This window comes from Bufo bufo, unplaced genomic scaffold (genome assembly GCF_905171765.1).
Source record: "Bufo bufo unplaced genomic scaffold, aBufBuf1.1, whole genome shotgun sequence".
Taxonomy (NCBI): Eukaryota; Metazoa; Chordata; class Amphibia; order Anura; family Bufonidae; genus Bufo; species Bufo bufo.
Window position 1 is genome coordinate 40,049 of NW_024400062.1, and position 14,741 is coordinate 54,789.

At 44.4% G+C, this 14,741-nt stretch overlaps 1 protein-coding gene across 1 annotated transcript; it reads left to right on the top strand.

Annotated features, from left to right (window-relative positions):
* The first annotated feature begins 6,264 nt into the window (after positions 1-6,264).
* On the top strand, positions 6,265-7,194 carry LOC120983146 (olfactory receptor 1019-like). The gene has a single exon (XM_040413138.1). It carries the CDS (start codon positions 6,265-6,267, stop codon positions 7,192-7,194), a length of 930 nt encoding a protein of 309 aa, XP_040269072.1.
* Positions 7,195-14,741: the final 7,547 nt, after the last annotated feature.

Below are 14,741 nucleotides of genomic sequence, written 5' to 3' on the forward strand. Positions count from 1 at the left end.
AAGGTAAGCGAGTGGATCTCCAGCCTGCCAGCAGCGATCGTTCACTGGCAGGCTGTAGATGCGATTTTTTTTAACCCCTAACAGGTATATTAGACGCTGTTTTGATAACAGCGTCTAATATACCTGCTACCTGGTCCTCTGGTGGTCCCTTTTGTTTGGATCGACCACCAGAGGACACAGGTAGCTCAGCAATATGTAGGACCAAACACCACTACACTACACCCCCCCCTGTCACTTATTAACCCCTTATTAATCCCTGATCACCCCTGATCACCCCATATAGACTCCCTGATCACCCCCCTGTCATTGATTACCCCCCTGTCATTGATCACCCCCTTGTAAGGCTCCATTCAGACGTCCGTATGATTTTTACGGATCCACTGATACATGGATCGGATCCGCAAAACACATACGGACATCTGAATGGAGCCTTATAGGGGGGTGATCAATGACAGGGGGGTGATCACCCCATATAGACTCCCTGATCACCCCCCTGTCATTGATCACCCCCCTGTCATTGATCACCCCCCTGTAAGGCTGAATTCAGATGTCCGTATGTTTTTTACGGATCCACGGATACATGGATCGGATCCGCAAAACACATTCAGACGTCTGAATGGAGCCTTACAGGGGGGTGATCACCCCATATAGACTCCCTGATCACCCCCCTGTCATTGATCACCCCCCTGTCATTGACCACCACCCTGTAAGGCTCCATTCAGATGTCCGTATGTTTTTTACGGATCCACGGATACATGGATCGGATCCGCAAAACACATACGGACATCTGAATGGAGCCTTATAGGGGGGTGATCAATGACAGGGGGGTGATCACCTCATATAGATAAACCAACACTGTTTCCCTATTTTAATCAAGTATGTGATCCATTATCACTCATAGCAAAACCAATAAAAGATATATGGATCTATGTGAATTTCAAATCACAACTCAAGCAACAAAATTTTATACAAAATCACAGTTGTTTTTATTGGTACAAAATAGAGTTGTGACCACTGGCCACACAGACATTTAAGAACACTTAAAATGTCATACAGATCGCAGATGTGTGGTAGTTACAGTAATTATGCGTAAAGTGCAAGTGCTACAATACTTTACAGCAATGGGATATGGTCAGTGCCTAACACAGAGTATGATCCTGTCTATGATAAATAAATAACCAAAGGGTCAACAGTGGACCCTAGACCAAACGGACCTAAACACTCACCATATGATCTAAACAATAATATAAAGAATAATGAGGCATACTGACCAAAAATCTCTACCACAGCACTGACAGTCCGTGCCCCGACGCGCGTTTCGCTGTCAGCTTTTTCACCCCCCTGTCATTGATCACCCCCCTGTAAGGCTGCATTCAGATGTCCGTATGTTTTTTACGGATCCACAGATACATGGATCGGATCCGCACAACACATTCAGACGTCTGAATGGAACCTTACAGGGGGGTGATCACCCCATATAGACTCCCTGATCACCCCCCTGTCATTGATCACCCCCCTGTCATTGATCACCCCCCTGTAAGGCTCCATTCAGATGTCCGCATGTTTTTTACGGATCCACGGATACATGGATCGGATCCGCAAAACACATACGGAAATCTGAATAGAGCCTTATAGGGGGGTGATCAATGACAGGGGGGTGATCACCTCATATAGACTCCCTGATCACCCCCTGTCATTGATCACCCTCCTGTAAGGCTGCATTCAGATGTCCGTATGTTTTTTACGGATCCACGGATACATGGATCGGATCCGCAAAACACATACGGACATCTGAATGGAGCCTTATAGGGGGGTGATCAATGACAGGGGGGTGATCACCCCATATAGACTCCCTGATCACCCCCCCTGTCATTGATCACCCCCCTGTCATTGATCACACCCCTGTAAGGCTCCATTCAGACATTTTTTTGGCGCAAGTTAGCGGAAATTTATTTATTTTTTCTTACAAAGTCTCATATTCCACTAACTTGTGTCAAAAAATAAAATCTCACATGAACTCACCATACCCCTCACAAAATCCAAATGCGTAAAAAATTTTAGACATTTATATTCCACACTTCTTCTCACGCTTTAGGGCCCCTAGAATGCCAGGGCAGTATAAATACCCCACATGTGACCCCATTTCTGAAAGTAGACACCCCAAGGTATTCCGTGAGGGGCATATTGAGTCCATGAAAGATTGAAATTTTTGTCCCAAGTTAGCGGAAAGGGAGACTTTGTGAGAAAAAAAAATAAAAAATCAATTTCCGCTAACTTGTGCCAAAAAAAAAAAAAATTCTATGAACTCGCCATGCCCCTCATTGAATACCTTGGGGTGTCTTCTTTCCAAAATGGTAAGAAATATCTTGGCAAAAGACAACTTTTCCCATTTTTTTTATACAAAGTTGGCATTTGACCGAGATATTTATCTCACCCAGCATGGGTATATGTAAAATGACACCCCAAAACACATTGCCCAACTTCTCCTGAGTACGGCAATACCAAATGTGTGACACTTTTTTGCAGCCTAGGTGGGCAAAGGGGCCCACATTCCAAAGAGCACCTTTCGGATTTCACCGGCCATTTTTTACAGATTTTGATTTCAAACTACTTGTCACGCATTCGGGCCCCTAAAATGCCAGGGCAGTATAACTACCCCACAAGTGACTCCATTTTGGAAAGAAGACACCCCCAGGTATTTTGTGATGGGCATAGTGAGTTCATGGAAGTTTTTATTTTTTGTCACAAGTTAGTGGAATATGAGACTTTGTAAGAAAAAAAATAATAATAATCATTTTCCGCTAACTTGTGACAAAAAATAAAAAATTCTCGGAACTTGCCATGCCCCTCACAGAATACCTTGCGGTGTCTTCTTTCCAAAATGGGGTCACTTGTGTGGTAGTTATACTGCCCTGGCATTCTAGGGCCCCTAATGTGTGGTAAGTAGTTTGAAATCAGAATCTGTAAAAAATGGCCGGTGAAATCCTAAAGGTGCTCTTTGGAATGTGGGCCCCTTTGCCCACCTAGGCTGCAAAAAAGTGTCACACATGTGGTATCGCCGTACTCAGGAGAAGTTGGGCAATGTGTTTTGGGATGTCATTTTACATATACCCATGCAGGGTGAGATAAATATCTTGGTCAAATGCCAACTTTGTATAAAAAAAATGGTAAAAGTTGTCTTTTGCCAAGATATTTCTCTCACCCAGCATGGGTATATGTAAAATGACACCCCAAAACACATTGCCCAACTTCTCCTGAGTACGGCAATACCACATGTTTGACACTTTTTTGCAGCCTAGGTGGGCAAAGGGGCCCACATTCCAAAGAGCACCTTTCGGATTTCACCGGCCATTTTTTACAGATTTTGATTTCAAACTACTTTGCACGCATTTGGGCCCCTAAAATGCCAGGGCAGTATAACTACCCCACAAGTGACCCCATTTTGGAAAGAAGACACCCCAAGGTATTTCGTGATGGGCATAGTGAGTTCATGGAAGTTTTTATTTTTTGTCACAAGTTAGGGGAATATGAGACTTTGTAAGAAAAAAATAAATTAAAAAAATCATAATTTTCCGCTAACTTGTGACAAAAAATAAAAAGTTCTATGAACTCACTACGCCCATCAGCGAATACCTTAGGGTGTCTACTTTCCGAAATGGGGTCATTTGTGGGGTGTTTGTACTGTCTGGCCATTGTAGAACCTCAGGAAACATGACAGGTGCTCAGAAAGTCAGAGCTGCTTCAAAAAGCGGAAATTCACATAACTTTTACCCAAACCATTTTTTTTTACCCAAACATTTTTTTTTCATCAAAGACATGTAGAACAATAAATTTAGAGAAAAAATTATATATGGATGTCGTTTTTTTTTTGCTAAATTTTACAACTGAAAGTGAAAAATGTCATTTTTTTGCAAAAAAATCGTTAAATTTCGATTAATAACAAAAAAAGTAAAAATGTCAGCAGCAATGAAATACCACCAAATGAAAGCTCTATTAGTGAGAAGAAAAGGAGGTAAAATTCATTTGGGTGGTAAGTTGCATGACCGAGCAATAAACGGTGAAAGTAGTATAGGTCAGAAGTGTAAAAAGTGGCCTGATCATTAAGGGTGTTTAAGCTAGGGGGGCTGAAGTGGTTAATGAAAGGGAATCAGTTTTATGTTAGCTTTTGATATTTGAATTTTTGTTATAATTTTTTTTAAATGTTAATAAACATTTTTATTAAACTCTTTATATCTATCATGTATAAATCAGACACAGTTGGTGAGATGATTCTATAAATCCCCTGTGACATGTGTATTACATGTACATCATATGTGAGGAAGGGCTTAATATACAGTCAGGTCCATAAATATTGGGACATCAACACAATTCTAAGATTTTTGGCTCTATACACCACCACAATGGATTTGAAACTAAACAAACAAACAAGATGTGCTTTAAAAGCAGACTGTCAGCTTTAATTTGAGGGTATTTACATCCAAATCAGGTGAACGGTGTAGGAATTACAACAGTTTGCATATGTGCCTCCCACTTGTTAAGGGACCAAAAGTAATGTGACAGAATACTAATCATAAATCAAACTTTCACTTTTTAATACTTGGTTGCAAATCCTTTGCAGTCAATTACAGCCTAAAGTCTGGAATCATAGACATCACCAGACGCTGGGTTTCATCCCTGGTGATGCTCTGTCAGGCCTCTACTGCAACTGTCTTCAGTTCCTGCTTGTTCTTGGGGCATTTTCCCTTCAGTTTTGTCTTCAGCAAGTTAAATGCACGCTCAATCGGATTCAGGTCAGGTTATTGACTTGGCCATTGCATAACATTCCACTTCTTTCCCTTAAAAAACTCTTTGGTTGCTTTTGCAGTATGCTTTGGGTCATTGTCCATCTGCACTGTGAAGCGCTGTCCAATGAGTTCTGAAGAATTTGGCTGAATGAGCAGATTATATTGCCCAAAACACTTCAGAATTCTTCCTGCTGCTTTTGTCAGCAGTCACATCATCAATAAATACAAGAGAACCAGTTCCATTGGCAGACATACATGCCCACGCCATGACTCTACCACCACTATGCTTCACTGATGAGGTGGTATGCTTAGGATAATTAGCAGTTCCTTTCCTTCTCCATAATCTTCTCTTTCTAGCACTCTGGTACAAGTTGATCTTGGTCTTATCTGTCCATAGGATGTTGTTCCAGAACTGAGATGTCATTTGGCAAACTCTAATCTGGCCTTCCTGTTTTTGAGGCTCACCAATGGTTTACATCTTGTGGTGAACCCTCTGTATTCACTCTGGTGAAGTCTTCTCTTGAATGCTGACTTTGACACACATACACCTACCTCCTGGAGAGTGTTCATGATCTGGCCAACTGTTGTGAAGGGTGTTTTCTTCACCAGGAACAGAATTCTTCGGTCATCCACTACAGTTGTTTTCCATGGTCTTCCAGGTCTTTTGGTGTTGCTGAGCTCACCGGTGCGTTCCTTCTTTTTAAGAATGTTCCAAACAGTTGTTTTGGCCACGCCAAATGTTTTTTCTATTTCTCTGATGGGTTTGCTTTGTTTTTTCAGCCTAATGATGGCTTGCTTCACTGATAGTGACAGCTCTTTGGATCTCATCTTGAGAGTTGACAGCAACGGATTCCAAATGCAAATAGCACACTTGAAATGAACTCTGGACCTTTTATCTGCTCATTGTAATTGGGATAATGAGGGAATAACACACACCCGGACATGGAACAGTTGAGAAGCCAATTGTCCCATTACTTTTGGTCCCTGAACAAGTGGGAGGCACATATGCAAACTGTTGTAATTCCTACACAGTTCACCTTATTTAGATGTAAATACCCACATATTAAAGCCGACAGTCTGCAGTTAAAGCACATCTAGTTTGTTTAATTTCAAATCCATTGTGGTGGTGTATAGAGCCAAAAATGTTAGAATTGTGTTGATGTCCCAATATTTATGGACCTGACTGTATCTGACTTGGAGGCTGTATTTATTTAGTTTTTCTTGGTCTGGTTTGAGTCTTTATTTGTATTAGGGGTTCTGAATACCATAGTATGGATCAGCATGATCTACTATGCTACTCCACAGTTTGTTTGTTTTTTAATATATATACACTTATGTATATCGGCCTGATTGGGAGGTACTTCAAAACCCTTAGTACGGGGCCCAACAATGTGATAAAATGGCCCTGTTCAAGAATTATCAGTAGAAAGTTCCATACCGTACATAATCTGTTTCCTTTCTTTCATCACAGACACTAAAGATGAATGACTGTAAAAACAGCACAGTGACTGAATTCTACATGACCCCATTCTCCACCTCCAGAAGAAATGAAATTCTTATATTTACTGAGTTTTTATTCATGTATCTGCTAGCAGTGGTGGGAAATCTGATCATCATTGTATTGGTCTGTGGTATACCCCAACTTCACACTCCCATGTATTTCTTCTTGTGTAATCTTTCTGCTGTTGACGTCATCTATGTCTCTACTATTCTCCCAAAGATGTTGTCCATCGTGTTAACAGAAGACAAGAGGATCTCATTCTATGGTTGCATGATTCAGATGTCCTTCTTCTTATTCTGTGCAAATGCTGAGAATAACATTCTGACCTGTATGGCATATGATCGCTATGTGGCGGTTTGTTCTCCTCTACATTATTCTTTGATTATGACCAGGAAATTTAGTTTTATTATGGTGATTTTGTACATGACTTTCAGTGCCATGAATTCCATAGTGTTAACCTCCATGATATCTACATTATCATTCTGTTACTCTCATAAGATCAACCATTTCTTTTGTGAGGCAGTACCATTGATGGCACTGGCTTCTAGTGACACTAAGATTATAAAAATTATCTTCTCGGTAGAAGACTGTGGGGTAGCTTTTAATTTAATGTTCATTTTGACCTCATATGGAAGAATTATCTCCACAGCTTTAAAGATTCATTCCTATAAGGGACGGCTTAAAGTTTTTTCTAGCTGCTCTTCCCATATTATTACTGTCCTATTGTTCTTTGGACCAAGCATCTTCATGTACATGAAACCTGAGTCTGAAAATTCTAAAGAACAAGACAAGATTATCTCATTGTTTTATGTGGCTGTGGTCCCAATGTTAAACCCATTTATATATAGCCTGAGGAATAAAGAAGTCCTGGAAGCTGCTAGAAAAATGGCCAAGGAGATTTTTAATTGAATCATGTTATGGACAGAGGTTGTGGAACCACTGTGCCAACCAACTGCTTTGGCATTGGACGAAACCTAAAGGCATCATTCTGGTAGCTGCCTGGTTTTTACTCTTTAAACCAGAGATTTGTTTTTTGCTGCAGGGAATGCACCAGGCCTAAACGTCTTTGAGTAGTCTCTGAGTGGCTGGCTGCTGACCCACTGAGGTCAACAGACACCTATGCGCAGCACCAAAAGGACAGGTAAACTCGTAGCCAGTAATAGGCCAATCATCAGGGCAGGCATCAAAGGGTAAATACCGTAATCAGGCACAGGTTGGGTCAGGCAGCGAAGGGTCAGAATCCAAGAATCAGGCAGAAATAGGTACATGGGCAGACAATCAGATATAGCACACCTTACCGGGAACTAGTAGACTAATGAACCTTTTGCTCAGCCAGAGAATAAGAAAAACATCACGGCATATATAAGAAAAGCTGATAAACGTGTTTTAATAAAAATTTTAGGAAAAAAATCAACACAAGAACAAGGGGGCACAATGTAAAATTATTTGGGGCGAAGATCAGAACCAATGTCAGGAAATTTATTTACATCAAAAGGGTAGTCCAAGTTTTGGAGAAGTTACCAGCAGATGTCATGGTGTCATAGTAGTCCGAAATGTATATTAATCCAGAAATAGAATGTGCAGTTTTCAAAAGTAAAATGGGAAACCAGAGGATAAAGTGACAGCGTGTGAGAAGTGGAAGCAATTTGGTGTAAACTCAATAAAATAGATAAATCCATCTAGATTACAATATTTCTCTCATGTAGGTAGCCATTTTTAACAAAAAACATTTGTTACATGTCTGCACAGACATTTCTCCTGCAACAGCAACTGAAGAGGAAATGTAGTATGGCATGGCAGTCCTAAATGGCTGTCCATGTAATGCATAGACAATCCCTGTACACCAGTGTGGGAGTATCTGTCTATTCTGGAACATAGAGGTAGGTCCCTATTGGAGACTGCCCTCTGTAATGTCTGAATGTCCTAAGGGGCCATATGGACTGGGGTTCTTTCATGATACAACCCAGTTTATAGATTTGTGTGGGTTACAGATGCTGTAAGGTCCATTTCAGAAGGGATATCCTTATGTTGGATGGTGTCCTGTGCAGTGCTTCAACATAGCAGGTGTGGACATAGTGTGCCACTGAACTGATTTGATTTAGAGCTATTCCTGAGGATGTTGTTTAAGTAGTTTCCTGGAATTCACCCTACTACCCCTTACAGGAATATGAATTACTCTGCAGGATTCATTAGGTCGCTACCTCTAGGAGCAGTCTCCGTTCAGTGGCTGCTCATCCAAGTGGATGAATAAGTTTGTGGCACCAAGAGGACAGACAGAGGCATGGTTAGAGAGCAAGCTGAAGTCAAGACAATGTATGCCCAACATGGTAAAACAGGCAATAGGTCATGGCAGGTGGCATTTTGTCTAAACAGTGATCAGGCAGAGGTCAGGACAGATGGCAAAGAGTCAATATGGTTATTAGCCAGAGAAAAACAAGAAAAACATGGCTGCTTTCCTCCAAACACAACACCACCCCCATCCATGGGTTGCTTCTAGTATTGTAGACTGCCTCTGGTGGAGTCAGTGGAGCAGAACTGCAATACTGCATAAAACCTGTTAACAGGGATGGTATTTGTGGCGAAACCAACCTCGCCACTGGGTTTTGGAGAGGCCTGGCTACCAGCCTCTTGCCTCAAGATTATGGCCCATACTAACTTTAAAGGAGAAGACAGAGACAGCTTAAATCTGTCTTTGGAATTGTAGTGTATGTTATGTGAGGGTACCCAGATAGCCCATGTTATTGTATTCGTGTATTCTGAGTGCCATTCACCTAATGATATGCACTCAGACTTAAGCTATCTGGGGCTATGTTAAATGTCTGTGTTTGCTGTGGGGGTGTGACATTGGGTGTTTGGGTGGTGATTTCTGTCCTGTTGTCTCCACATGTGTATTGGCAATTTCCCTTTGTCCTGAGAGATAATTGAATTGCTCCTCGGGTGTCTCCAGGGCAGAGAGGAGGAAACCATGATGCATTGTGGGGATGTGTTGTGTCTGTGTATCCTGAGTGCTACGTATCTGTCCTGTGTCACAGTCTTCCTTCTGGTCCCCTAGGGGCGTGTCCACCAGATGGGGACCTGCATAAATACGGGCGGGTAGCCCTCAATAAAGTGTTCCTGTTTTATACCTTCATGAAGTCTTGGCTCATGTTTGGGGGATGGAATAACTACACTCTTGGGGATTGCTATATCACAATACTCCCCTGAGTATAAGCTCTTGTAAGAGCTTGCTCCTGGTTCCTGTCTCTGGATTTAGGAGAGGTTCACCCACTGGAGCCTGGAGCCTTGTCGTAGGTCCAGGGTGGGTAGGAGACGGCGAGACCTCCACCAAGCTTCGGCGGGTCGTGGGGTCTGCAGTGCTGACGGTGTCAAGTGGAGTGCTTGGAGTCCTCTGGAAGCACTAGGAGCATCTATCGACGGAGGTACCCGTCGATAGATGCTAGGCGTTCCGTTACATTGGTGGCAAGCAGTGGGATGGCGTCCTAGTGCGAGGAGAAGCAGCTCAGAGACACTGGTAACGTGTGGAGTTACAAATTGAGGGCAACGCTAGCACTCGTGCAGCGCCCCTGGGAGCAGAGGTATCCAGCGACTTGGAGCAGACAAGTATGGAAGGCTCTGAAGATGACTGGCTGGCCGAGGTGAGGCAGCGAGTGGCCCAGTATGGAAATAATGTGTCCATGGATATATACCAGGCCATCTGGAACCAGGTCACAGCCAAGCGACACGCAAGGATGGAACGAGAATTCCGACTGGCGAAAGAGAGAGAAATTGCCCAGCGGAAGGGGTGTTACAGCAGCCGAGCAGAGGCTGCATCCGAGGAGGTTAGCAGTCTCCCGCTGAGGCATCCAGAGGAACCCGAAGTAGGGGTCCTCATAGACTGGTCCTGTGAGGAACCACAACAGGCAGATGGAGACGGGACCGAGGTCTCTCCACCGGGATGCTGGGCAGCTGGCCCAGACCCTCAACAGCAGCCGGAGTTGCCAGGTGTGGACGCAAGTGGTCCTTACTCGCAAATGTTGAGGGACCTCACAGACTGGTCCTGGGAGGACCCACAGATGGCAGGTGGAGATGGGACCGAGGTCTCTCTACCAGTCCTACAGGGATGCTGGACGGTCGGTCCAGATCCCCAGCCATCTCCGCAGGGATACCAGGAGGAGGAGGTAAGCGAGCCCTCCCCTTCCCAGCTACTTCCCAACCGAGTTCTGGGGGCAGGGGATGAGCCTGCGATACCCACTGATCTCTCTCCCCAACCACAGGGGGACAGCACCCCTAACTCCGATGGTGCAGATGGGACCGCGGTCTCTGCACCAGGCCTACCGGGATGCTGGACGGCCGGTTCAGATCCCCCACCAACCCTGCAGGAATGCCAGGAGGAGGAGGTAAGCAATTCCTCCTCTCCACAGCCGATCTGCAACAAGGTCCTGGGGATAGGATTCTCTGACCACATCCCAGCGGAAAAGCTGGCATCTTGGCAGAGCGCAGTCGGCCTCTGGCCTCCCCTATCCTCTTATCCAAAGCCTGACTCCCCACAGGCTACCCCAGCAGAAGAGCTGGCATCTGGGCATAGCGCAGTCGGCCTCTGCCCTCCCCTATCCTCTTATCCAGAGCCTGACTCCCCACAGGCTACCCCAGCGGAAGAGCTGGCATCTGGGCAGAGCGCAGTCGGCCTCTGCCCACCAAGTACCTACAGCTCCAAGCTAGAGAGCAACAAGGAAGCAAGGAGTAGCAGATGCCCCCTCAACAGCTGGGGACATACAGAACAGAGCCAGGCCCCAAAATTCAACAGGTCCAGTATTGGGTTGTGGGTGGACTGCCAGACTAACTCCGATACCGACCGGCATGAGGTCAGGTATCTGGTTAGTCTTCCCTGGGAGGGGGAGATGTGTGGCGAAACCAGCCTCTTGCCTCAGGATTATGGCCCATACTAACTTTAAAGGAGAAGACAGACACAGCTTAAATCTGTCTTTGGAATTGTAGTGTATGTTATGTGAGGGTACCCAGATAGCCCATGTTACTGTATTTGTGCATTCTGAGTGCCATTCACCTAATGATATGCACTCAGACTTGAGCTATCTGGGGCTATGTTAAATGTCTGTGTTTGCTGTGGGGGTGTGACATTGGGTGTTTGGGTGGTGATTTCTGTCCTGTTGTCTCCACATGTGTATTGGCGATTTCTCTTTGTCCTGTGAGATAATTGAATTGCTCCTCGGGTGTCTCCAGGGCAGAGAGGAGGAAACCATGATGCATTGTGGGGATGTGTTGTGTCTGTGTATCCTGAGTGCTACGTATCTGTCCTGTGTCACAGTCTTCCTTCTGGTCTCCTAGGGGCATGTCCACCAGATGGGGACCTGCATAAATACAAGCGGGTAGCCCTCAATAAAGTGTTCCTGTTTTATACCTTCATAAAGTCTTGGCTCATGTTTGGGGGATGAAATAACTACACTCTTGGGGATTGCTATATCACAATACTCCCCTGAGTATAAGCTCTTGTAAGAGCTTGCTCCTGGTTCCTGTCTCTGGATTTAGGAGAGGTTCACCCACTGGAGCCTGGAGCCTTGTCGTAGGTCCAGGGTGGGTAGGAGACGGCGAGACCTCCACCAAGCTTCGGCGGTTCGTGGGGTCTGCAGTGCTGACGGTGTCAAGTGGAGTGCTTGGAGTCCTCTGGAAGCACTAGGAGCATCTATCGACGGAGGTACCCGGTCGGGGTGCTAGGCGTTCCGTTACAGTATTGTTTTTGGAAATATGTTTTTGGAGTATGTTTTTCTAACCTTGGACAACCCCTTTAAAGTGCCTTCTATTAATGCTGTTATCCCTCAGGTCATGACCCTATGGTCTGGCTACCCACATATGGCCAAGCCATCGCGGCAACCAATGGGCATATGATTTTACCACAAAGTTGTGTGCCCATTTATTGCTGTAGGTGGGTGTGGCTTGGCCACATGCAGCCAACTGCCCCATGGGGCCATACTCTTAAGAGTTATGATATCCTATCTAATACAATATTGCTAACCTGCTCAGATTATAGTGCCTAACCAATAAACTAGGGAATGTAGTGGCATCATAGGTTTTACTATAAAGTGTAGGATTGAGGTGCTCAAGTCATCCAGACCAGTGGCAGCCGTTCATAAGTGACAAATGATGCAGATAGTTAGCGGTAATTGTTTGCATCTTAATAAGCCGCATTGCCCAGGTCCGATGTGGTGCTGGCAAAAACTGCAGACCCAAACATTTAGCCTTATAAGCTGCAGAAGCTTTTAAGGGGCCACACCCATCTGGGATTCTGCAGATGCTTGTTGAGGTAACTAATAAAATTTAAATGAGGAACAGAAATTTTGGTGGTCACTGTCACTGTAAGCATATTGGTTATGGTCTCTAAAAGAGGGATAATAGCTTAATGGAGGAGTGTGCACCACACCACTAATGCTCCAAAGTAGAGATGAGCAAATTAGTTCATAACAAACCAGGTTTGTTACGAACTTCTCAAAAATTCATCCACAAGACGAAACTGAAGATTTAGGTTCACTTCAGATGGATCCAGTTAAACTGCACACATTTTACTGCACATGTCGGTGGGTAAAAGCTTGAGGGAGAAAGAAGAATACTCATATGACCCTGAAAGGAAATGGGGTGGTAGTGTGGGGGGGGGGGGGAAGAAATTAAAATGTCAATGAGGACACCTGAAATAATAGTATAAAATGTGGGATTGAGTTTCTCCAGACAGTCCAATAAAAACAAAAAAAAGTATACAATATGCGATTACAACGTGTGTGTCTAGTTTCCTTGTTGCTCACGTTTGTGCTCTGGTGTACTGGTTACAGTGGATTCCGTGTATGTTGGTTGCCAGGGGTGATGTGTAGTAACAGCAGTTCTGTGTGTTTACTGTCTCTTCCTGGCCATCCCCTCCCTGTCTCCTGGTTCATGTGGGGTTAAAGTCTTGACCCGGGTGTGGTCACTAGGTGCTTTATATTTCTGTTTTCTGTGGGCTTGTCTCCAGCCTTGCTGGGTGCAGGTTCTATGCACCTGACCTGTGATTATTGTCCTGTCTGTGTGGCCACCTAGTAAGACATCAACGTCTCCTTGTCCGCTTCCGTGTCTTGTCTGTGTCGGTCTGCATGGGGTCCAGACGTCTGCCTGTCTATGCCTTGTGTGCAGCACTGTCTTTTCGTCAAGGGTCTAACTCAGCATGGGGAACAGGCATCTGCTAGTTCTGTTTACGCCTTCGGTCAGAGGGTTTCTGGTTTCGCTGGAGGGAGGACATCTCTGTCTTATCTGTATTTGTTCAGTGTCTAGGTCTATGGAAGACTGGCAGTGCTTAACAGCTTCTGATCCTGTCTTGTGTATGTTCTGCCTTCAGTGAGAGGGTCCCTGAGGACATCTATTCTGTGTGCAGCAGTGACCGCCATGTTTCATTCCACAAGGGGTTCAGGCATCTTCTTGTCTGCTTCTTTGGGCAGCCCTGCCTGTGACTACCTTGCATCCATTTTGCATGGGTCCAGGCAGCTCCTTGTGTGCTGTTTCCCTTTTGTCTTGTCTGTATTGTGTGCTGTGCGGTTGTGTTTGGGTTCTAGTATGTGTGCCTGGGTTCCAGTCCTTGTTTTGCGTGGACTGTTGGTGCTTGCACCATCAGTCTCTGCAGGTAATGGCCAAGTGCACCGGGAGGTGCGACCAGTGAGCCCTCGGCTAAGTTCATCCCCACTATCTGGGGCTCTGTGAAGAACGAGGCTCACTGAGTCTCTGACCTCTGGGTTTGGCCCCAAGTAACCAATGCACCTGGTCCAGTGGTATTTCCTGCCACTGGTCCCTTACCTGATGATCCAGTTTTCTGCCATGTCTGTTTATTAAAGTATATGTCTGGTTATTAAAGTATTCAATTTTGTTCCTTGCCTTGTCTGTCTGATTGCTTGTCTCGTGTTTGTTTGCTTAAGATGTTCTAGCAGTCGTTAAGACCTTCGCTAGAACATAAAAATGTGTTTTACAAACCCGAGGGTAGCATTTTAACACTCAGTGAAAACAAGTGAAATAGTACTGTTTGATGTGGAGGGTAAGTTAATAAAGAAAAAAGAAATAGCTGATTTACTCTCAGCCTCTGACTTTCTCCCCTCCCCGATATCTTTCCTTCACAATTACATCTCTAAACACATCCCACTCAAAACACTTCTTAGGCCAATTACTTGGTTTGAAGGATGGATAAGTAGCAAAACTGCAATAAGCAAACCGATCTCTCAAATATATAAAAAAAAACTAAACTCCCCTATTAATATGCCAAAACCAGCTTATGTGGGACTATGGGAAAGAGATTTGGAAATCTCTTTTTCACCGCTAGAATTAACCAAACTATTTATTTCCCCACATAAATCGTGAAGGTGCGTCCTAATCCAGGAAAATAGTTATAAAATTCTAACTAGGTGGTACAAAACCCCTGACATTACATCCAAATACGACAGCTCGCGTTCAGATGA

Bases quoted from the DNA above. Each gene is read 5' to 3' on its own strand.
- LOC120983146 (XM_040413138.1), top strand. From the start codon at position 6,265: ATGAATGACTGTAAAAACAGCACAGTGACTGAATTCTACATGACCCCA.